This window comes from Harpia harpyja, chromosome Z, assembly GCF_026419915.1.
Source record: "Harpia harpyja isolate bHarHar1 chromosome Z, bHarHar1 primary haplotype, whole genome shotgun sequence".
NCBI lineage: Eukaryota > Metazoa > Chordata > Aves > Accipitriformes > Accipitridae > Harpia > Harpia harpyja.
The window spans coordinates 86,100,686-86,123,110 of NC_068969.1; the positions used below are offsets into that span (position 1 = coordinate 86,100,686).

Below are 22,425 nucleotides of genomic sequence, written 5' to 3' on the forward strand. Positions count from 1 at the left end.
GAATTCCTCTCCACAGGACTTGTGGAAATCTAAAAGTTTATATGGGTCCCAAAAGCAGTGAGGCATTCATGGAAGAAGAAGAAATCTCTTGAGAACTGTTAAAACAAAACCCACCTCTAGCTCAGGAATTCTGTGAGGTGCAATTTGCAGAAGGCTAGGAGAGTACTTTGGGAAAAGAACCAATATACTTTTGTTCTGTTCTTACACTCTTCTTCAGATACCTGCTCTGAGCCAGCAGTTTGTACTGATCTTCCCCATTCTTAGTGAAATTAAATGCCAACTGGGCAAAGAAGAGAGCTGGAGAAAATGAAATTATTGTGGAACATAGCAAACAAACCTATTAGACCCTGTTGCAGACAGCTGATGGGGAGAATGTACTGGAGCTGTTTTGTTTGGAGCAATTAATGCTTATACAGAAAACGAATTCATTCTTGGATCCATTCAACAGCCCTGGTTTTCTGGAGATTGGCATATCTCTCTACAGCTTGCAAAATTGAGTTATATAATCAAATAAATTATATATATATCTGTGAAATACATAGATTGCTGCCAGATATCCTTCAAGAAAATGATTGGAAAGGGTGGGGGAGGAACAGGAATGCATTTACCTTGAGTGTAAATATGAGCCTAAGAAGAAGACATGCAGAGACTATGAAATGATTAAGATCTCTGCACTGATACTAATGAATTACCACAGAATCATAGAATCATAGAATCATAGAATCATTTCTGTTGGAAAAGACCTTCAAGATCATCAAGTCCAACCATTAACCATGCCCCCTAAACCATGCCCTGGAGTACCCTGTCCACTCGCTTTTTGAATACCTCCAGGGATGGTGACTCAACCACTTCCCTGGGCAGCCCATTCCAATGTTTGACAACCCTCTCAGTAAAAAAATTTTTCCTAATATCTAACCTAAATCTCCCTTGCCTCAACCATCCATGCTGAGTTGCTGCAGGTGAACAAGACCTTGGTCTGAGCACTAAAGCTCGCAGTTTAGGAGACAAAAAAGCTGTATTACAACTAAAGCTATACTCCTTAAGTTGTGAATCCTGTTACTCTCTCAGTGAATCATGGGACAAAACTGATTGCTGATGTCCTTCTGAACTCCCGAATACACTCTGTGATTCTTTGGGCTCTTGCAAAAGTAGCAGAGAAACATCTCTGTGTAAGTTGAACAGAAAAGATTTCTGGTGAAAATGCTTTTCTCCAGAGAGAGCTGCTTAATGGGACTGAGGGATTTTGATGTGCTCTGAGGTGAGATGGTTGGGATCAGGCACAAGGAATGCTTTCTGAGCTTGCATGTTTGTGCTTGTTGATTAAGGGGCTGGGTCTTTAAAAAACTCTTAGTGAAGAAAAGCCCTAGCAAAGTAATGCTGGCAGCACAGACCCATGTACAGCCTGCCACATGTATGCATGTGGCGTCCAACAGTTCATGTTGTGCTCCACTACCTATTCACCAGTGTATGGATTTTATGTGCTTTGTGGAAACCAGCTTGTGGCTACATTTCATTTTTATGAATGGCATACAAATTTAGCATAACATGGTGGCAGCTGACACTCCAGAGGCACTCCTAGGTACTGTCAAATTTGTTTTCCCGAGTATTATGGTCATGATTTATTAATGTTGTGGCCACTATTTTAAGGTTGACAGCACTTCTGGATGTGAGATTATTCACTGCCATCCCATGCAGTGGGACTTCTTTCAGAATTAAAGCCACTACTGCATTCAACTCTATATTGAATAAGCCTGGCCATAAGAAGAATCTTTCTCCAATTCCTGCAACAGTCCTAAATGATTTTGTTGCTTTCTTTCTCAGACCCACATGTTCCCACACAAGTTATGTAAACATTAAAAAACATGAAAAATAATTATTGAATGCCTTAAACTTACAGAAGCCAGTCAACTGCAATGATCAGAGTAACATCCTCGGCAGGCAGGCCAACAGCGCTCAGTACAATCACCATGGTGACGAGTCCGGCTTGGGGGACACCTGCAGCCCCGATGCTGGCTGCTGTAGCTGTGACACTAAATCCCACATAAAGCCCAGAAAAGGCATTCAGAATACATGTTGCTCACAGAAAATCTATTTTTCTGGCACAAATAGGCTTATTTCACTGCAAGAAGCAAGCCCAAATGTTCCAGTTTTCCTCCTGGAACAGTATCAACTCAAAGTCTGGTGACAAGTTTATGGGACAAGTCAAGTATAGATACTGTTGTGGTTACACTGCAGGGTAACAGGCAATGGATGACTAACAAGCAAACTGGACTGATCAGAGGTAGAGGCTGAGTTGGGTTTGCAAGTGTTAGCAGTGGAAGAATAATGGCAATTTCCAAAACGATGCTGTATACCAGCTGCATGTCCTGGCCCATCCCACCTCCTCATCAGGTTGCACAGGCAAGGCCTCAGACCAAGAAGTGAGAACATTACTTTCTGTGCTGTGAATGATAGTTTCCAGTTTCCCATGGGGTATCCAAAGTTAATGTACCATTCATTGAAAAGACCCATTTCCAACAAAATGCATGTGATGGCTTTAGTCTTACCTAATGGTAACTATTTGGCCAATATCCAGTTCTAAGTCATTCAACTGTGCAATAAATACAGCTGCTACTGCTTCGTAAAGAGCTGTGCCATCCATGTTGATGGTAGCTCCAACTGGAAGAACGAACCTGGTAATTCTTTTGTCGATGAAGTTTTTTTCTTCCGCACAGCGGAAGGTGACAGGCAAAGTTGCTGAACTGGCACATAGATAAACACATAAAGTAAGCACAGGCAACAGCATATCATTTCCCTTATCTTTCCTTTTCCTCAGAGCCTGATCTGCTCTAAGACTTAGGATCTAAGGCAGGCAGGAAGGGTGTACCATGAAAAAGCAAAGTAACTTTTGTTATCTCTTCTAATTGCAGGAAGAAATAACAGTCTTAGTTATCCTCAAAATAACATAGTAAAACTGTCATGATGTACACAGTCACAGAAACAGCGCAACAGCTTAAACTTTAGCACGTCTGTGACTAATGAACTGAATGGCAAAGAACTGTCTCCTCCTGGGAGGGGCAGGCTCTTATTTGGTGTAAGGCCAGCACAATCTATAGTGCCCCTCTGGGTACTACAGAAATAATGGTGAAAATAATATTTCAACCTCTAGACGATTGAGAATTGTACAGGTGAAATCAGGGTATGTAACAAAGCAGCAATAAAATCAGAGTGCAAACAATGCAATTACTACTAAGAACATTACAGAAAATAAATGTTTCTTTTGTTTACCTGGAAGAAATCATGAGGGCTGTCAGAAGTGCCTGAGCCATACCCATGGCAAACCGAAAAGGATTTTTCCTTACTATTATTAAGTAGATCAGTGGCAGAATTATAGTGGAATGGATTGCAAGTCTGCAAAATAGAATGCTCTAGTTAAACAAATGGATCCATCTCATTGTCTTGTTTTAATAAGACAGTGATAATAGGTATCTAGTTCTGTCCTCATGTACACTTATGAAACACTAAAGGTGACTTTAGTGACACCCATGTTCACAATTTATATAATCTTAAACAAAACACAGACTAATGCTGTTCTACACTTTCTTTTGGAAGGGAGAGAGAGATTATTAATTGTCTCTCTTTCCAAAGTAGAACAAGAATTAACTAATATATTGGAAATAATTTTAAACTGAAGATGAGAAAACTAAAGTAATAAATAGTATTTAAACTGATATGCAGAGGGCGATTTGAAATAATGCTAAAACACTCCACTCTCCTGCCAAATCCTTACAATGCAGACTACAGACAAATCAGAAAAACAAAATGATTTTTCTAAGTTTATCTGCCTTTATTATAGAACACATTTTGGAATTAAAGGTAAATATGATTCCCAGTCAGGGAAAGATGAAGTCCACATCTTTCTGCAGAAACTTCAAACATGATCCTATAAAAAAATCCACACTTTGTGGAAAACTCTGTAAGCTTAGGTCTACAATTAAAATGTAGTGAGGTATTTCAGATTGTACAAATGAGATATGTGTAGTCTCACCATCTTTAATGTTGTAAGATGCTGAAATACTGTCTTTTGAAACTATTAATTTTTAAAATTAAGTGTGTTGACATGCAAAAGATCAAATTGTCCTCCTCACTTCAGCTGCTTAGGTGTATTTGCCTGGATATTTGGGTGGGTCTCAGGGACAAATTCATCCTTCAGCTTGTGCATTAATTTTGAACATTGTGCATTAATCCTGAATGCATATGAATGCAGAGCTTTGTGGGCATTAAGACTAGAGGTAAACAGCCTGCTGTGAGTATATTTGAAATGAAATATATGTGAAGGGTATGTGAAATATTTCCTGTGTTCCAAGGTTGCAAGCAGCTATAGCAACATCATTTTCTTGTGAATCATCATAGCCTGGAAACATAAAGCCCAGAACTGTTGTCATGTATAACCTTGGGATTTTTACTCTGTCCTCACAAGGTGTTCTTGTGAATGGCACTGCATTTTAATAGTGCTTTGTGATTTCAGAGTAGCTGATAAAAAGATAGCCATAAATCATGGTACCATTTGTTCTGCCAAAAATAGGCAATTAAGAGAGCAGAAGCCACAGTACAGAAATCCACAACAGCACTAAGGATCACCCACAAAACCTAACTATTTGTTTCCTTGGAAAAATTACCTTTTTAAAAATGACACGCATAAAGTTTTCATTCTGTATGTGAACAAATGATTTATTTAGTGGAATGTAAATAACAGCATGCAACGTGTATTGATAAAATTTTGTAAAGAACTCCAGAAAGAAACCTAATAATTTATACAATGGTGCCTGAGAACAAACTGAATTCTTCAGAACATATAGAAAGAAAAATAAAGTGGTATACGTGTTGTTGGGTGTCTTAACAAAATGTTGATGAGAGCAAACATTTCAAGTATGTCTACATCTAGAAGCATACTGACTTCCAAATAGCTATTTTGAAAAATTTAGATCTGCACTTTTTTTAGTGGCATCATGAACATGGCTTTATCCAAAATAAAGTATTTGTGCATACCTGCTTTGCTACTACTGATTTTCATGAAACAAATTTGAAGTAATATATATTTTCATGCATGAAATGCAACTCACAGCAAGCTGCAGAAATTTTTTATACCAAAAATCGTAATCAGCAACTGAAAAGAGAAATTCTAATAGCATTCAATTTTAACATAGGAAGAATGTTGTCCCTCAGAATCCCAAACTGGCATTCCTTATAGCGTCCAGAGATGCAGTTGCCTTGTTGCTTTCAGAAGAGACAAAGGTATAGGCAAGAGAGACTCTGCTTGCTGCAGCTTCCTTTTTTTCTTCCACCTCAGACTGAGTCCTCTGACACTTGTACTATGCCTCCTACTTTGATTTTCCTCCTCTGTGACTGCTAACATGTCCTCATCCGGACACCGCAGCCATTAGAAGTGAGAAGGTGAAGATATTTAGTGGCCAGAGCAGAGGCACTGGGGGAAGTCTGTTCCCTCATGGTGACCTGAATGAGACATAAAGACTGAGATGTGTTGCAGACAATGGTGGGTGAGAGCTGGTAGGGCTGAGAATGTGAAAGGTCATGAATAATAAAGCTGGGAAGAAGGTGAGAGAGAAGATAGGCTGGAAAGGAAAGTTAAAAGAAAGGAAGAGGAGGATAAGACACACTAGCCCTCATTCTCTTGCACATTTTTCCTGATAGGGAATACAAGAAACATGTTTAAGATAACTTTTAATTCTCAGGATCAAGCTTAAGAGGAGGTTGATAGACAGCTATAGAAGATGCTGATGAACAGAACACACTGCAAACAGACAAGGTCAAGCAAATAAGGATGAAACCCCAAAATATGGTGGGAATAGCAGTGTTTAAGAAACAAAGACAAAGAAAGAGCACAACTTCTCCTGTTTGCCAAAAGGTGGGAAAAAGGGTATTCTTGCAGGCTGGAAAACACAGAACAAGCACCTTTTCCCTGCAGTCTATGGCCTTGTGTGTACATTGTCATCTTTGCTTCTGTGATCTGATTACAACATGCTCTCCCTGATGGTCAGTTTTGCAGAGAATGTGCTGCTGTTAGCCCTTCTCCACAATACCCTGAGCATCACCCACTGTAGGCCATCCCATAAGAGACAGAAAGCTGCAGAGATCTACCCTAGCACCCATCAGGGAAAACTGTAGCATGTGCAAGGGAGTTGAGTGGAACAGAGACTTTTTATCTCCAGGGATGTAAAAGTAGGCACCCTTACTATATACAATCTTTTTGATGGCACCTGGGAACCTACTTAAAATTGTTGTGCCTGTCAAGCTCATGGTTACCAGCTAAATGGGAGACTATATATGATGGTAGTTTACTTTGCAATCAAAGTACTCTGGAGAAGGCACTGTGTCTTCACACACATCTTAAGGAAGATAAGCCCTGTCACAGTACAAATAGTAACCATTAATAGGTAAACAGTCATAAAACTTGCTATCAGATCTAAAACTGTAAAACTTGCTATCTGATCTAAAACGGAAGTCAAAGGGCAGTAACAATCCATCCAACATACTCCTCCTCTGAGTTAATTGGAGTTAATAACATAGAAAACCTGCAGAAATGATAGTGTCATTTTATAAATGACTTCTACCTAACTTGTGGTCATGGTCTCATTTATAACTTATATAGAAAATATTAGTCTCTTGATTTACAGTCTCGGTAAACACCAACTTTTGCATCCTTTAAAAATTTGATTTCTTTTCCAATTCTAAATGGAAACTCACAAAAAACTGCATTATGCATTAGACAAACATAAATTGCACTCATCTCTGTAACATTTGCAAAAGTCATGATTCAGTGCTATTTCTGGAGCTGTAATTTTTACTTAGAAAGTCATTATCTCTCAAATGATTTTTGAACAGCTAGTCCAAACATACTAGCTTATGCATAAACCAAAACAACTCTGAAATAAATACGATTATCTAGCAAAGATTAATGCAGAAAAAAAGAGATCCTTCTTGACTATTTATAGAGAAGTTTGCACTCAAGACTAATATATTACCCTTCTCTCTGCTTGCTCATCAGAAAGTGTGTGAATGATGTTTGAGGAATAGCATGCATATGCATAAAGTGGTGGGAAGGAAGCTCTTGAACAACTCTGAATCTAGCCTCTAGACAAAACATGAATAAATCCTTAGCATACTGAAGGAATTATAGGACTGGATGCTAAGGCAATGAACCAAGACAGCTTAGAAGTTATGCTTCACTGAATTGGAAATAGAAATTTAAATGCATTTAACTTATTGGGACTGTAAAATCCATCTATCTATCAAAAGGGTTCTTTGTAGGATACTTTCAGAGATATATTTATAACCTATATGACTTGGAGCAGTTAAGTTGCCCCTTCTAAGGCTCCACATGTGCAAGGCTCCACATTGTGCAGGTGTAACTGCCTCCACCCCAGACTGTTCTACACAGCCAAGGGTCTAGAAAAAGAATAGAAAAAAATGTTTTGATGCTTGGCTAAGTTATTCAGATAGCAACTGCTGCTTTTGCTGCTTCACCAGCTACCTTTGCCTTAAAGGAGTAACTAACAAACAGTACAAATCCCAGGGCTTCTTTTGATGTCAGCTGCCAGCTCTGCACTGTGGTGGGAAGGGATCAGTTTCCTCTTTGGCATCATTTATCGTGCACTGCAATTACTATGCATTTGTATTGGGCAGTGGAGCTTGTCCCAGGGAGGTTCCCAACTTAATCCAGATATTTGTGTATTTTCAATAGGCTGGCAACTCCCAATAAGATGTAACTCACAACCTCACCCTTTTCCAACTTCTTCTAGTATCTAACAGAAGCATTACTACTCTCAAAAATACAATGATATTACCTGTTTCAGCACCAAGCTGAGAAGATGAAACAACAAACACAAGAACAGCCTTTGCTTTTTTTTTTTAAAATGCAAGGCAGTGACTTTTTAAACAAAAATGTGCATTCAGCAAAACATGCATTCAAAACATCCTCACACATCCTCACATAATTTTCACTGACAAGAATTTTTGTCTCTGACCTAGAAGAGGCTGGGTGTTGTAGATAATTGAGTTGTAATCAACTGAGCTCTAAAAACTGCTAATGTTTAATTTAATCTTTAAGAAATTACATACCCACTTAGTACTGTAGCCATATAAAGGCCCAGTTTACGAAAGATTTCCCAGTCCTCAACTTCTATTATCTTCCCAGCAATTAAAAACACGATACCAATTGGCATATACCTAGAAAGCAAAAATAAAGCAATTAAAAATGCATTCTGAGAAATATGGCATGCTCACAACGGAATAATTTCTCGCACAGTGTAATTTTTTACAACAGATGGAAGGTTTTTTTTACATTCTATTACACAACTGAAGATTTTTTTATATTCTATTATACAACTAACTTTATTCACTTGCAACAAGACTGCAGTAGAGGTGATGAAAAAAGATTAGAAAATCAGAGTAAATGTAGCCCTATGCATAGTCTAACAAGTGCTGTATGACCCGGTGTCACAGAATATAGAGAAGTTGGGAAGGGGTGTGAGCTTCACCCTACTGCAGCAAATGTTTATGCATAGCTATAAGTTTACTTGGAGGTGGAAGTTTGCAAGGCTGAGACCAATATCTGTGCATTCTGCAATCACACACAGATGGGAAAGGTCTCCTGTGCTTACAGCAGCTGCCTTGCAGCACTGGGGGCTACATGTGGGCCACTTGCACAGAATAAGAGTGATTTTAGTATGTTGGGATAGTACAGTCATCAGTGTGTTGCTTGATGGAGGGTCCCCATCCCCCAGTAAATTTACACAAGGCCATGCCTTACAGACACGAATAGCTGCATGGGCTACTGCCTACAGAAAACTCAAGGCAAAAATCAGGACTTATGCTAGCACTAGCTCCACTGCATTTCTTTTAGCATCAGAGAGCAGGCTGTCACAGAGACAAGTTGCCGCTTCAGAGCTTTGAGTAGTATAAATTAATTTATAAACTTGTGAAAATATAAAATGTATCTATTTAAAAATATAAATTATAAATTTATAAAATGTGTGTGTGCTATCTCACAAATAAAATAGTACCTTGTCCCTGTCCAAAGCAAGGACTCCTAGTTCCTTCTGAGTCCTGAACTGGGTAACAGCAGAACTAATTCCTCACACTACCAGCATCAAACTTTACCTTATTCAAGACAACCACTCCCACATCTGTAGAAACACAGGGAGCCTGTAGCGACAGCTTCAGGCACGTACAAGACACTGGAGAGTCAGCTTATGGGTCAGATCCTGTATTTGTAGCATGTGCTAACTCTCAGGTGTCATTAGCGGTAATTTGCTGCAGAGTGAGGCAGCCTGTTTCATGGGGCTGTAACTCAGTTGGGGACTGAACCAGCTGCCTAGTATAGGACAAGCTGCAGAAACTAACTTACATTTCTTTAAAGGCAGCAAGAAGTGTGTAACTAAACCTTGGACAGGTTAACTGTTTTACAGGCATCTCAGTGTGCTGGGATGGAAGAAAAATCCATGGAAGGGACAGATCTGATAAGCTACTATTTGTGTGAAACATTTGGATATGAGCAGAGTATTGTAGTAAATGGCACAAGGTGCTCCATATGTAGGATCAAACTCTGGAAAGGATTGTGTGTGCTTGTAGTCCTGATCCTGTAATTGTGATCTGCATGGACAAAACAGCCGTGGAGTCCAACCAAACACTATCAGATGAGTTGCTACATTTTTAATTTGTTTTTCCTTTCTGAGAATATTATAAGAGAATATTGTGAGAACATTGTCTCATAAAGCCTATTAGCAGAAGGTAAATGATGCTAAGTTGTATTTTGTATACCATTTTGGATTTTGCTCTGTGCTGTGGCTTGTATATTAATTTGTATTTCTAAAGGAACTTAGCTCCAAGGACAGCTATCCCGTAACATAATGGCTATCAGGGAATAGTGTTCAAGACTGAGAAGGGCATGTGGGTGTTAATGCTTCTACAGTCCTCAAATCACTAGTGTAGTTGTACTGGTTTGATATAAACTTCTAGCAAGAATGCCTGAAAAACCCAGGTTTCTTGTGTACCAGTAGGACTGTTTCTTTAGTATACAGTAAGTGGAAGCCCTGTCTCCGGTTTCCTCAAAAGGATCAAATTCTGTAGAAAGGAAACTTTTTACCAGCCTTTCTTTTAAAGTTGTTTGCTGTAAAGCACTATAACAAAGCAAACATGAAGCATCAGTCTGCTCCTACCTCTTAAATCACAAAACTCACTTAAAGAAGTTGTTAGAAAATGCCAGTATGTCCTTGGACTTACCACATAATTATCTGAACTATTCTCATTGTAGCTTCGTTCAGTGCATTGAAAAAATCCACCAGCACTTGTCCTTTCTCTCCCATTTTCCCAATAACCATTCCAAAAACAAGACAAAAGACGATCAACCCCAGCACATTGATGCCATCGGAATACATGCCCACGATTTTGTATTCTTGGGTTTTGTTCTATAGATGAGATTCAAGAGAAAGAAGTTACTATCTGAAAACACTGAATTTACTTTAAAGAGTTCTAAAATGAAAACATATTTAGATCTTTCTTTGAAAAGACATGGAGCTCTTCCCAGTCATTCTATTCCCTTTCTGGCAGTGCCAAGTGGGCAAGTTCAGGAATGAAGGTAGAACTAAATTGTCTTTGAAAGCTTTGTATTTTAAAGCTATGCAAGGATCTGACCAAACCCTAGCAGGGGATAAAGCACCCCTTAATTTATGTTGCCCTTTCTATAGACTTCTGACACAAAGTATGGCAAGGTCTATGTATCCGCAGTCATGTCTTCAATATACTCAAGACACACTCCCTACAGTGGAGAACAAAACACAGCTGATGTAGAATCCTTGTGGTTATTTCTGAGGAACTCGAGGGTTTATGCCTGGATTTAAGATAAATAGTCTATTGCATAAGAACTGAGACAATGGTCTCCAATTTTGCTCCAAGTTTAAAACCTATTGTTCAGCTGAAATCAGTGAAATGGCACAATTTACAGCACAACTGGATGCACATAACATAAAAATCGTACTAAATAGATAGGTATTCGCACATTCCTCTCTTGTTTGTGCAGTATGAACATGTAAAGGAAAGGGTGTAATTCTTCACTACATCCTGCTTCAAGATTTAATTTATGTCTTTTCATACAGCTCATGTTCCCATGCTCTCATTACTATGGGATGAAATTTGGAAGTATAATAAAATGCATATTGATTCAGTACTGTTCATAGTTCTGTGTTCATATTCTAACAAATTCCTTTCTCCCTCTCCTCCAGTGTAAGTCTAGGCTCTATAAACCACCAACACTCATAAGCTTTCCAGACCTCTAATCAGAGGCTTGTTAAACCTCTTCTTCACTTTTGTCTCTACATTTTTTTTGTAGAGTAACAAACTATTAATTAACAAATGCCTACCATTGTTTTGCTTTCCATTAAAAAAAAAATTATTATGATTTTCCATTCCTTTCTTTCTGCAGTGCTTACAGTTATCTCATTGCTGCTCAAACATCTTGTGCTGATATACATCTAGCCTTTCCACAGTGACTGTTTTCTCTAACTTCTCAGCAAATTGACAGTTCATTAGCATATACATTTAATGGAGTATATGAATGGAGTATTTTCTCACATTATCTCTGGACTGCTTAAATTACCAGTGGAGTCCTCTGGTGTGCTTAAACCTACTTGAAGATCCTCATAATCACCTCTAGCATTTACTTATTAAGTTTTGTGCCCTTGCTAAAATCTATCTATCTACCATTTCCTTCCTTTTCTCAATCACTGACCACATCACCTAAACCAAATTTATTCTATGTTCTTTCTCCCCGCTTTATATATCATGAAGGAATACAACAATAAAGGTCACACCTCTGAAGCCTCTGCTGTCGCAGCAGTTGTAACAGGTTCTTCTGTAAATGTGGAGCTATTTTTATCCACGCCAGTTGTAGGTTCAACTTTCTCACGTTTGGTTTTATACTGGAAAAGTTTTTTAAAAAGTAGAAGAACTTATTTAGAAACATGAGGAAACTGAAGAATGGACAAAGGCATAGCCTTTGCCCAGTAAAAATAAGGGAAAAAGGAACCAAGCTGACTTGAACATATCAAACATAGACAAACAGGTTATTTCTCAATTCGTGTGAGCCATCACAGTTACGTACTTCAGATGCTGTAGATCAAACAAGTGATTCACAGATAATATGCTATGGATTCTGCACCCCAGGCTCTTGGATGCCCTGTGGACCTGGTGTAGTCTTGTTGGTGATAAGATACATCCCCTTATTATGAGTCCCTGAAGGTCCTGTGCACCAAGCAGACGAACCAAACAGATTTCTTCTTCCCCTCCCTACCAGCCTCAAAATTCCTGGGCACCAGCCTGACTACTCCCCTCCATACTGGCCTTGAAGGTCCCAGGCACCTGGCCAGCCAGCTGGTGGTGACAACCCCATCACAGAAGAGGGAAAGCGTAACAGCACCCAAAGCACTGTCCATAAAATCAAGCAGTTACAAGTCCTAAGGGACAACTTGGACCGGAGCTGCTGCCGGACAGTGAGACCCGGGACCCCCTGATGGCCAGGGACACCTCCACCATCGTCTGCTTCCTCTGAGGACTGAGAGAGTGACTCATATTCTTTTATAAGTTTTTTGAGTCTAGATCATGATTGTTACATGGATACAGCAAACCAACTATTAAGATTTGACCCAATCTGCAGAGGGTCCAGGTGATTAGAAACCATAAGCTAAGTGGTGCTATTATAGAATTGTACTACACTGATTCTGCCTATAGAAATCCTGTGCTATTCTGATTATAAATTCTGTGCTATACAAATGATAATATCCTATTAAGAAAATAAAGCTTTAATTGTAACTGTGATTTAGTGCTGTCATCATTCTGCCAAGGATCCCTAAAAGAACCTGTCTGTCCCCTTAGTGTCGGGTGACAGTAATTAACATATGAGAAAAACTACATGAAGAAATTTTATAAACTGGAAATACGTTCAGTACTGTGCACAGCAGGACAGTTAACATAATTTCCTAGGAAAGGTTAACTACCTCACATACAAAGCTCAGATAAACTGGTAGGCAGCTGCTGGGGAAGACGAAAAAGGGAAGCAGAGAGCATCACAAACCCCGGTATTTACAGATAAAGATGACTTAATCTGAAGTAAATCTGATATATAAACAGCAGTTTCCTCTTTAATCTTGCAAATCTCACTTTTTCTGAAAGATGTCTCAAATAGACTCTATCAGTTGGCTGCCTTTTCCTTAAGGTGGATCATCAGGTCTGGAAATGGACATTAGACACAAGACACATGGGGGTGAGGGCTAAGTTATGGGGACTTCATCAGACACTGAGGGTTTTTAAGAACAAGGAAATAGATCCTCACGACATGGTTCTTCTACCTCTGCCTGTCCCAAAAGGAAAAATCTTGTCTTACACACTGCTTGGTTTCTGCACCCAGCTCCTAAACAGTGTCTTTTTGCAAGGGATGATCAAGGACTTAATAGCTGATAACAGAGTGTTTATCACAATGGAAATGAAACCAAGATACCTTAAAAAAAGTATTTTTATGGGAGATTAAGATAGCCCTGGACTTCTCAGAAATAATTCTTAGCTGACATAGTTTTGGGGGACATAAAAGAACAGTAATTTTTAGTCTGCAATGAAAAATACAGTAGCGAAGAGGAATGTTCAAACTTACCTGTTGAAAACAGGCCTGGACAAGGTTTTCTGGGAACATATTCCTGTTAAAAAAGTAGAGGCATTTCAACATTATAGCATACTAAGAACAAGTTGTTCATATAAAAAAAATGTTAAAACCTGCTGCTTGAAAACCAGATCAGGTTGTGTTCCTTTATCAAGAAAGCAGTGTATTTAGCACCATCAGATATAAAGTCCAAAGAAATTAAGGGTTCAGGACTCCCAACGATCAGTTGACTGTTTTCCTGCTGTTGAATTTTTAGCCTTATTTTTCAGTTTTTGACATTTCTGTTGGTAAGCTACTAAACCCAGTGGGTTTCTCCCTGAGGCATCATCTCCATCATTTGCATGAGGAATATAGGACACACCATTTTTATAGGATTTGTCAAATATAGGCAGACCCCCCCCCCCAAATGCTGTGCTGGAAGAATCAGATATTTGATGTGCTCTATTGTAGTTTTGAATTCAGAAATTAATCTTGGCTGATAGAGGATTCCCATGTTATTCCAGGGTCAAGAACCATTTTCGCACACTGAAAAATTAGGAAATTGGATCAGAAGCAGAATCCAGTTGTATGCCTCCTTTCCAACTGCCAGTTTCAGATTCAAATGATTGCAGAAAAAAAGCATTAATGAGGTATTTATTGAATACCCAGTCCAGTGCGGAAAAAGGCAGCTTTTATATTGAAGCAGAAGGCTTTATCTCCCTTCCAGATCTTTCACAAACTCCTGCCTTTATTTTCCAAGTTTTTAAAGCAAAATTTCTTCAAAGGCAAGAGTAGTTTGTACAAGCCTGGGATTTTCCTTAATCTTTACAAGCCTGTCCGGATTTGGTTCTTAAATCTAATGAACATAAAAAAATAGGAAAAGTAACTATACCTTTAAAACAGAATTTCAGATCTCAAACTCCTAATTTACAGTCTTAAATTTGTTTACAATAAGTTGAGCTATAAACTGTAGCAAAAACTCAAACTACTCTGAATTACAATTCACACCGCTTCTTACTATAGGAAGACTTTTTTTGTGCATGGAACTACATCAGCCCTGTGAATACCTGTGGAGATGTTCATGTGGAAGTTACTGGTAACAGACTGCATTAAGTTTTATAATGCAGCTGATTGCAGAGTGTTCCTCATTGATTCCTGGGCAAGTGACCATGAGGAATGAGATGAGCTATCTAAGGAGATGCCACTCTGGTCGTGTACAGGCAGGAGGAGACAGAGGCTGGTAAGAGCTGTGGGGGGCTTTGGGGTTGAGGACTGTTAACTGTCTCACAAACAAACCTCAGAGAAATTGAGTTGTTCTTAAAGAGGTCTACCTTGATCTGTGCTGGGGCAGAGATGCCCCAGATGACAGCAGACATTTGCTATTAAATAAGACAGTGACTTTTTCAGGGCAGATATATATATGTATATGTATATATGTGTGTGTGTATTTTACAAATGTTGAAGAACTGTGTATCTGGAGTTTCATCTGCAAATGTCAGTCACATTTCCTGAAATCAAAAATGCTGAGAAAGCCAATTTTAGATATGTGGCAGTTGATTTTTACATTATAGATTAAGTAAAAATTCTACAAAAAGAAAACAGTGGGCAGGAATAGTGATACAAAACAGAGACTAATTGCAGCTGGAGAAAAAAAATAATCCACAGAAACATTTTTTAGGGAACTACTTAGCCACTACTGGAAATGCAGCCCTTCTTTGTGAATTTTTTCTAATTCATTAAACACTTTAGCTCTGAAAACCTGCTCAAGTCTTCTGCAGACTTTTCTAGGGTTTTCCTTCTTCTAACCACTTTAGGATGCTGGTGGGGAAAGACTCATTATAAGGTTGCCTTAGATACCAGTGATGCAGCACACCGTGCAACCCTAAGAAACCTTTGCGTACTGCATCTGTTACTCTACATCCTGCCTTGAGGAAGGGAAACATAACACTGCAATTTCAGGTGGTTGTCTATGCTGGGTGACACAGAAGCTGCTAGTCAGTAACTTGCCAACCATTCAATCCTTTCTGAATATTTTCTTCACAATAGGTAAATCTTGCATATCAATTTCTGCGAAGGAGGGAATTTTTGTTGTCATTGGTTTATTAACCGAAGTCTATGGTGTAAAGAGAAATTATTTTAACAAACTGCTTTGAATATACTCTAAAATGTCTAACCTGTTGGAATACAAGTTATTCTCTCCTTATTCATCCATGCAACATTAGAAAGCATTTTTATTGTATTACACATCACAACTTCATTTGTATTTGTTTGGACTTCTGCAACGAGGGTATGGAAACTATAAAAGAAAACCTCACCTGATCAGATCCAGCATGGCATCAACAGTACTGACTTCTGGGGTACTGCCCACTCTGTCGATCTCATTTGCTGTTTGAGGCACTCCAGGTTTAATGGTCACAACTAAGACAATCCCTGCAGGAAGAGAAGCAGAAGAAGAGCTCACAGTGCAAGCACAGGCACTGGTGCATCCTGCCTCGATATATCCCATGTAGCTAAATTCTTCGTGAGCTAAACTCACCAAATGCTTTCCCTGGGTGCTCACGCAGGGTTGTTCAGAAAAGAGAAGTCTACAGGTGGTGTCCTTAAATGTGTGGGTTCCCCCAACACAGGAGCTACTTGCGGCCTTGTCACTGGACTTGTGCACTCTAGCTTTGGTTTTGCATGTATGGTACTAAATCACTACTGCTCACCAAGAGGGTAAATTACTTCAGCTGGGCTTCAGCTGAAGTGGTCTGCAACTTTTGCATGGTGGTATTTTGAATTGCTGTTTACCTTTTCCCTTATGCAGCTCTTCTTGTTACTAACTAGCTTTCAGATATGAATACAAATGCATTGCCCTGTGACCTCAAAGTACAACAGGATGTTTTGGTAAAGTTAGTTAGCAATAAAGTTACGTAAGAGAAGGGTTTCAGAAACAGACTAAAATAAATTATGGGCAAGAAATACTAGCTTTGACCTTGTGAATACTAAAATCAATGACAAATTTTCCATTTACTTTAGTGGCTTCATTTTAGGCATTTTTACTATTATATGATATCCTAGGCCTTTCCAAATGTATGTTATTTTTTCTTTTTTTCTCCCCCAAATCCAAACAAACCTAAAGCAAGTGAAACTACTACATCTCACTGTAGGGAGAAAAAGGCATTTGGATGACTCTTCCAATCAGCCAGGGACAAGGCTTTCTAATGACAGCTGTGAATAAAAGCAGAACTGAATTTGCGTAACTCTGCAGTGTGAAACAAGTAATGTCATAGCATCATAGAATAACTTAGAATAGCAGGGACCTCTGGAGATTGTCTGGTTTAACCCCTCTCTCAGGGTAGGGACAATTTCAAAGTTAGATACATATTAATGTTAGTCTTTATTAATTTTCCTCATTATGCATTCCCAGAAAATTCCCAGACAGATGAGATAGCCTAAATGGTGTAACTGCAGTGATATATTATTCTCAATGATGCAACCTCTAGAAATTAATCCGGCCTTATATGCCTGTATGTGATTCTTTTTCTATTGTTAAATACTGCTTTGCTTTACAAGTAGGCCACATACAATGTACATTTTGTCATTCAAATAAATACATGTTTCTTTTTAGTGGGTGATACCTAGGCACAGTATTCACTCAGGCTCAACAAAATACAAAGATAAACCACAAACTACATGACAGCTGATAGAGGAGGGTTTAATTTTATTTCTTATTTAAGAAGGCAGGCTGAAGATGTTTGTTTAAACAAATATGGAAGATTTCAAGGTTGCTTTTAGGGAATGAACTTCCTGTCAGAGGAGATGTGGACTTCAGAGAGGTAGGAGTAGAGCCTGGCAGTGACAGAGGGGACAAAAACCTTTTAGGAAAGAAATGAGATGACAAGGAAAGCAATATTTTCTGTCATTCTTTCAGGTAAGACACCTTATACATTCCTGCATCTGAGAATCAGTGACAATCTATCATTCTGCTATTGAGGAAATCAACTTTGTAGTTAAGGGTGGCCTTTGATGTTCATTCAGCTTTCCCACTGCTGGTCACTGATTACCTAAGCAGACAGCTCCTCATCTTCCCTGAGCTGAAATGTACGGTGAAATTGCCTGTGGCTTCATGTTGGATATTAGTACAGCCCAAGTGTGAACAGGGGGACTAACTTCTCCCTGTATCTGGCTACAAGTATGTCAAGATGTTTGGTATGAATCCTGTCTCTTCTCCTCATCCTGTCTTGGGAATCAGTAATGTCACAGTGCTGTATACTTGTAATTAGGTGATGCTGAGGATTTTAAAAGTTACAGTATCACAGAGTACCTAGTATTACAGCAATGACTGTAGTGCAGAAATAATATATGACTGCTCGCAAACCAATCTTCCCAGAAACGCTGGAATCCAAAGCAGCGACACCTGCAAAAAGAACCACAAAAACAAAGTAAAAAACATTCTTACAAGAAACTTGTTATTTTCGTAGAGACAATTATTTATTGCCTCTTATTTCTATGCAGGAAATCTTTTCTTATTGAAGATCGTTATAAATACCTAATTGCCATTTGCACTTCTGAAAAATGTCTGTAGCTGACCAACGTATTTGGTTCTGCTTCTTTGCAAAATCCGTTTTCCCTGGATTTTTCTAGGAAAAAGATAAATGAGCTTTTCTAATTCCCTGATGTTCGTGATGAATTAGACTTCTTTGGTTTATGAAATTATGTTACAATTTATTCCATATTCACTTAAATAATAGCTTTGCTTTTTTCAGATCTGTAACTTTTTGGCTTTAAAACTAAAAGCCAAGGGAAGGGAGCTGCTCAGGGCTGTTACCCCAGGTTGCTCAAAGGCACATACAAACAAGTAAGGCACATTCCCGGTGGGCTTGCCTTCATTAACAGGTTTACTTTTTTATTTTGACTAAAGCTTTTCTGAAGTCTGGGCTGTTCCCACTCCTGTGCTTGTATCTCTCATTGCCAGGAATTGAAGACAATTTTTGTTAATGAAGGTGGGGAAAGTGCTGAGGCATGTGTTATACTGAGGTCAACTTAACTTCTGGCAACAATATTATATCAAACTGCTCATGAATTATTTTTTAATTGTTGAAAAGATTTACAGTTATATCTGTACACATACAATTCAGTAACCAGGGTAAAATGAGCATTGTGACTGTAAAACTTGACTGTCTATAACCACACTAGTTAATAAGTCACTGCTATCTCTTTATTATACATTTGTGATCCATTTATATTTTTATGTTTATTGAGTCAGATTATCAAAGACTGGCCAGATTCCCTTGTATAGGAAAGCAAAAATACCACGAGGATATTTAACCTCAGAGATGCATGACTTTGTAGGAAAAAAAATGAAGTTTCAAAAATGAAGGAAGAAAAATCAAAAGATCTTTCTGACACAAATATAACTTATTGATCTTTGAGCTCATCTCAGCAAGCATACTTCAACCATGTGTTCATGTCTCTTTCAGAAGGTATATTAACAGCAGTAACAACTTGTGCCTAGAGCATTCATATAATGCCTCACTTGTTTTGTTAATCGTTACTCAAAATGCGAACAGTACTGGGAGAGGAGAATGAAGGTTATTTTATTTCATCATCTATTTGATTATTTTGGGGTCTTCCATGGGATAGCGTATCATCAGACTGAGTACAGAAGAGCTACATATACATGCAGAAATCATGATGTAAAAACTATCATCTCACTTGTACAGCAGATAAGGATAATAACAGAACTATTCATATGACAGGGGAATACAGACCAACGCACAGAAAAAAGCAATGCCGCAGCTATTACAGGAGGCTGTCAGCACTAAGGATATTGTTTGAGGCACAAACAACAGAATGGACACAGAATCTGGGCCATTATTTTTATTTCTCACCTTGGGAACTGGGAAAAAACAGGTAGAAAGGAGGACTTTTGCATTGCTGTGGGCTCAGCTGTGGAAATCATAGCAGTGAGAGCTCTTGAGAATGGATAGTAATAAATAATGGGTTCTGTGGACAATAGAAGAGCTGGTTTCAAAGGCTGTCAATGTTGAAACTTTTGCACCTGCTATTAACTTAGAAGACTTTACATCATGTTTTTAAAAGAGAGCAAACTGGTATTGCCACAGTACCATATCTTTTAATATAAGGTTCATAAAAACTAGAAATGGAATTTTATTCTAAAACTTGTTGTATCAACTGTCAATAGCAGTTAGACAGACAGTGGAGGTAAGATAATAATTTTTTCATGGGATGGAATGCTTCACAAAGCTTGCCTTAAGAATTTTTTTTTGCCTGACAGTCTTGCTGACTCAGCCAAGAGCCTAATAATCATACGTTATTTCCCTAGAGTACTCAGTTATAAAGATTCTACAAGTAGTATGACACGAAGTTCCTGTGACAGCCTTTCTTCTGGCTTCAAATTAAATCCCTTTGCAAACTGTTACACTCACTGGAGTTACAGAGGTATAATTAAGGAAAAACTTTGCCCCTGCCTTTTTAAACTGGATAATGATCCTGTTAGTGAGTGAGCTGTGCTAGAATCCATCTTGTGCTTCCACTGTCAGGTTGGTGCTTCTTTGCTAGTAGCTATAAAAGCACGCAAATCAGTCAGGCAGACATGACTGAATAAGTACAAGTATGCTCTGACGATGACAAGGTGTGGTTTGATTTTTTTTGAAAACTGCTGTACTCTGAAATAAAACTGCAATCAGGATTATGCTTCCATGTAGAGAATGCAGTAGCGTTCACTACAAGTGCCACAGACACAGGTTTGCACTGCATTCTTTATGCTGCTAAGCTCCTTTTTTTCATGTTAGCTTGCTACACATAGGAAAACACAATATTTAAAAATAATTTCCCTCCAAATATATCCTACTGTCATTAGTGAGCAATTCATAATATGTTATAATTGGTAGCTACTGGCCGCCTTCTCAAGCCAACTGAAAATCAATTTTCCTTTGAAATAACATCATGGCTTTAAATTTCTTTGGATATAACTGAAAGAGTTAATGGAAGATGTATTAAACAAAGCGTACAACTAACACTGATTTCAGTTCATAAGAAAACTTAATGCTCACACTAAGATGGCACACATGCTATTCAAAATGGAAAGCCTGCAGTAATGTAAGTCAAGATAAGATCACAAACCCAGTGTAATTAAACTTGAGTATCTACTGTGGATTACCACTAAACTTTTATAAGTATTTGCTCTTTCCCTCCCTCAGCCTATTCCCCAAGTTTTAAATTGTTTAAACAGGTTTGACCAGATAAACTGTAAATGTAGTCTTCTGTACAGAATTTAAACAGGCATGATGGATTCTCCTCCATCCCTGGGCATTTCAAAACTGCAGTATTTCAGATTAGTTCCTTAAATTTTCCTGCAAGAGATATTCTAATTCAGCTACAGCCACTGAAGCATGGAATGCAATTCTGTGGCTGTGATACACAAGACTTAAGGGAGATGATCACAAAAGACACCAACTGGTGTTAAAATCTGTTAATCTATCTACCTCTCTGCCCATATTATCTCAGCAGAACAGAGTTAAGGTTTTAATATCTGAAGCCAAATCTGGGAATCAATTGCCTATTCTTCTGCAATTCAGCTTCCACTTTTTCTCAAAGCTCTTTGTACTGTTTTTCTCTTTTTGCCCAATTTTCTCTAATTTGCAACACATACACTTGTAAAAGAACAAAAAAGGAAACAATCAGTGAAATCAAGTCTCTCACATCTCTTTCTTGTCCCAGGACCTAAAACCCTACCAAAACGAAATGCTGCACTCTATATGCACTTTTTTTTTTTTTTTTGAGGAAAGGATGGGAGGATAAATAATAAGACTGATGTTAACAATTTTGTTTGACAGAGTATTCAAAGGCATCGAAGCACAACAGGGATAAGGAAGGTACAGGACCCTCAACAGAACAGAAGAGGCACATACTTTTGGATAAGATACATAGACATCCTATTTTAAATGCTGAGTAAAAAAGGAAAACTCTAATCCAGCTGTTCCTCACATTGCAATAACTTTTTTTATTCTGTGCATGGTCTTTTTTTACTTGAATCTTTTGCTTGGTATTGCCAGGAAGCCTACCAATTTAATTTATTTTATTTTTATAGCTGTTATTTCTTCTCTATTACTAGAGGATTCCCAGGACTTTCCTCTTCAAAAAAATAGCCAGAAAGGAGGACAATATTGTGAAACTTGCAAAAAATCAGAAGTGGAAAAATGGAATGATTACAACTGACCAGTTTAATCCTGCGTTGAGTGTAACTACTGATTTTTGCATGTGGAATACGTTGTGTTGCCAAAGTTAAAGACACATAGCTTCTCTGACTCTTTAGAACCCCTGTCTACCTGGTTAAGTGCATCATACCAAGAGTCCTGTTAAGACTGGATGATGGCACCATCAGTCATTTGCAACTTTCGAAGTACCTCTAAAATTTCTTTCATAATCTTGTTTTGCTGTACATATTTATGCTTCCCTGAAATGCTACTGTATAAAGCTACTTTACCTAAGGGAACAGTCTGATTTAAACAAAACAGCCTAAATATGAAACATGGTATTCCAGAGATTTTTACCAGTAGCCACTGATGGAAGCATTAATCATTCTTTCAGTTTCTCACAGGCTTAAAAAAATGACACTTTAGTATAACACAAGGTTGCAACTTCATGAAAGACCAATATTTACTTGTCCATTTTCTCTCTGACAAGAGTGATTTTTTTTTCCATTTTGGTGTCACAGGGGAACAGAGAATGTTCCT

General features: G+C 38.3%; 1 protein-coding gene across 1 annotated transcript in view; it reads right to left on the reverse strand.

Moving 5' to 3' along the window:
• The window catches only part of SLC1A1 (solute carrier family 1 member 1), a 56,731-nt gene that overhangs the window by 3,711 nt on the left and 30,595 nt on the right, over nucleotides 1-22,425 (reverse strand). The window contains exons 3-11 of the mRNA XM_052778258.1: nucleotides 17,991-18,083; nucleotides 16,000-16,114; nucleotides 13,700-13,742; nucleotides 11,868-11,975; nucleotides 10,282-10,466; nucleotides 8,119-8,226; nucleotides 3,268-3,390; nucleotides 2,547-2,741; nucleotides 1,896-2,030 (exon numbers count right to left, since the gene is read on the reverse strand). Coding sequence (XP_052634218.1) covers nucleotides 1,896-2,030; nucleotides 2,547-2,741; nucleotides 3,268-3,390; nucleotides 8,119-8,226; nucleotides 10,282-10,466; nucleotides 11,868-11,975; nucleotides 13,700-13,742; nucleotides 16,000-16,114; nucleotides 17,991-18,083 — 1,105 coding nt within the window. The remainder of the gene's footprint in view (nucleotides 1-1,895; nucleotides 2,031-2,546; nucleotides 2,742-3,267; nucleotides 3,391-8,118; nucleotides 8,227-10,281; nucleotides 10,467-11,867; nucleotides 11,976-13,699; nucleotides 13,743-15,999; nucleotides 16,115-17,990; nucleotides 18,084-22,425) is intronic.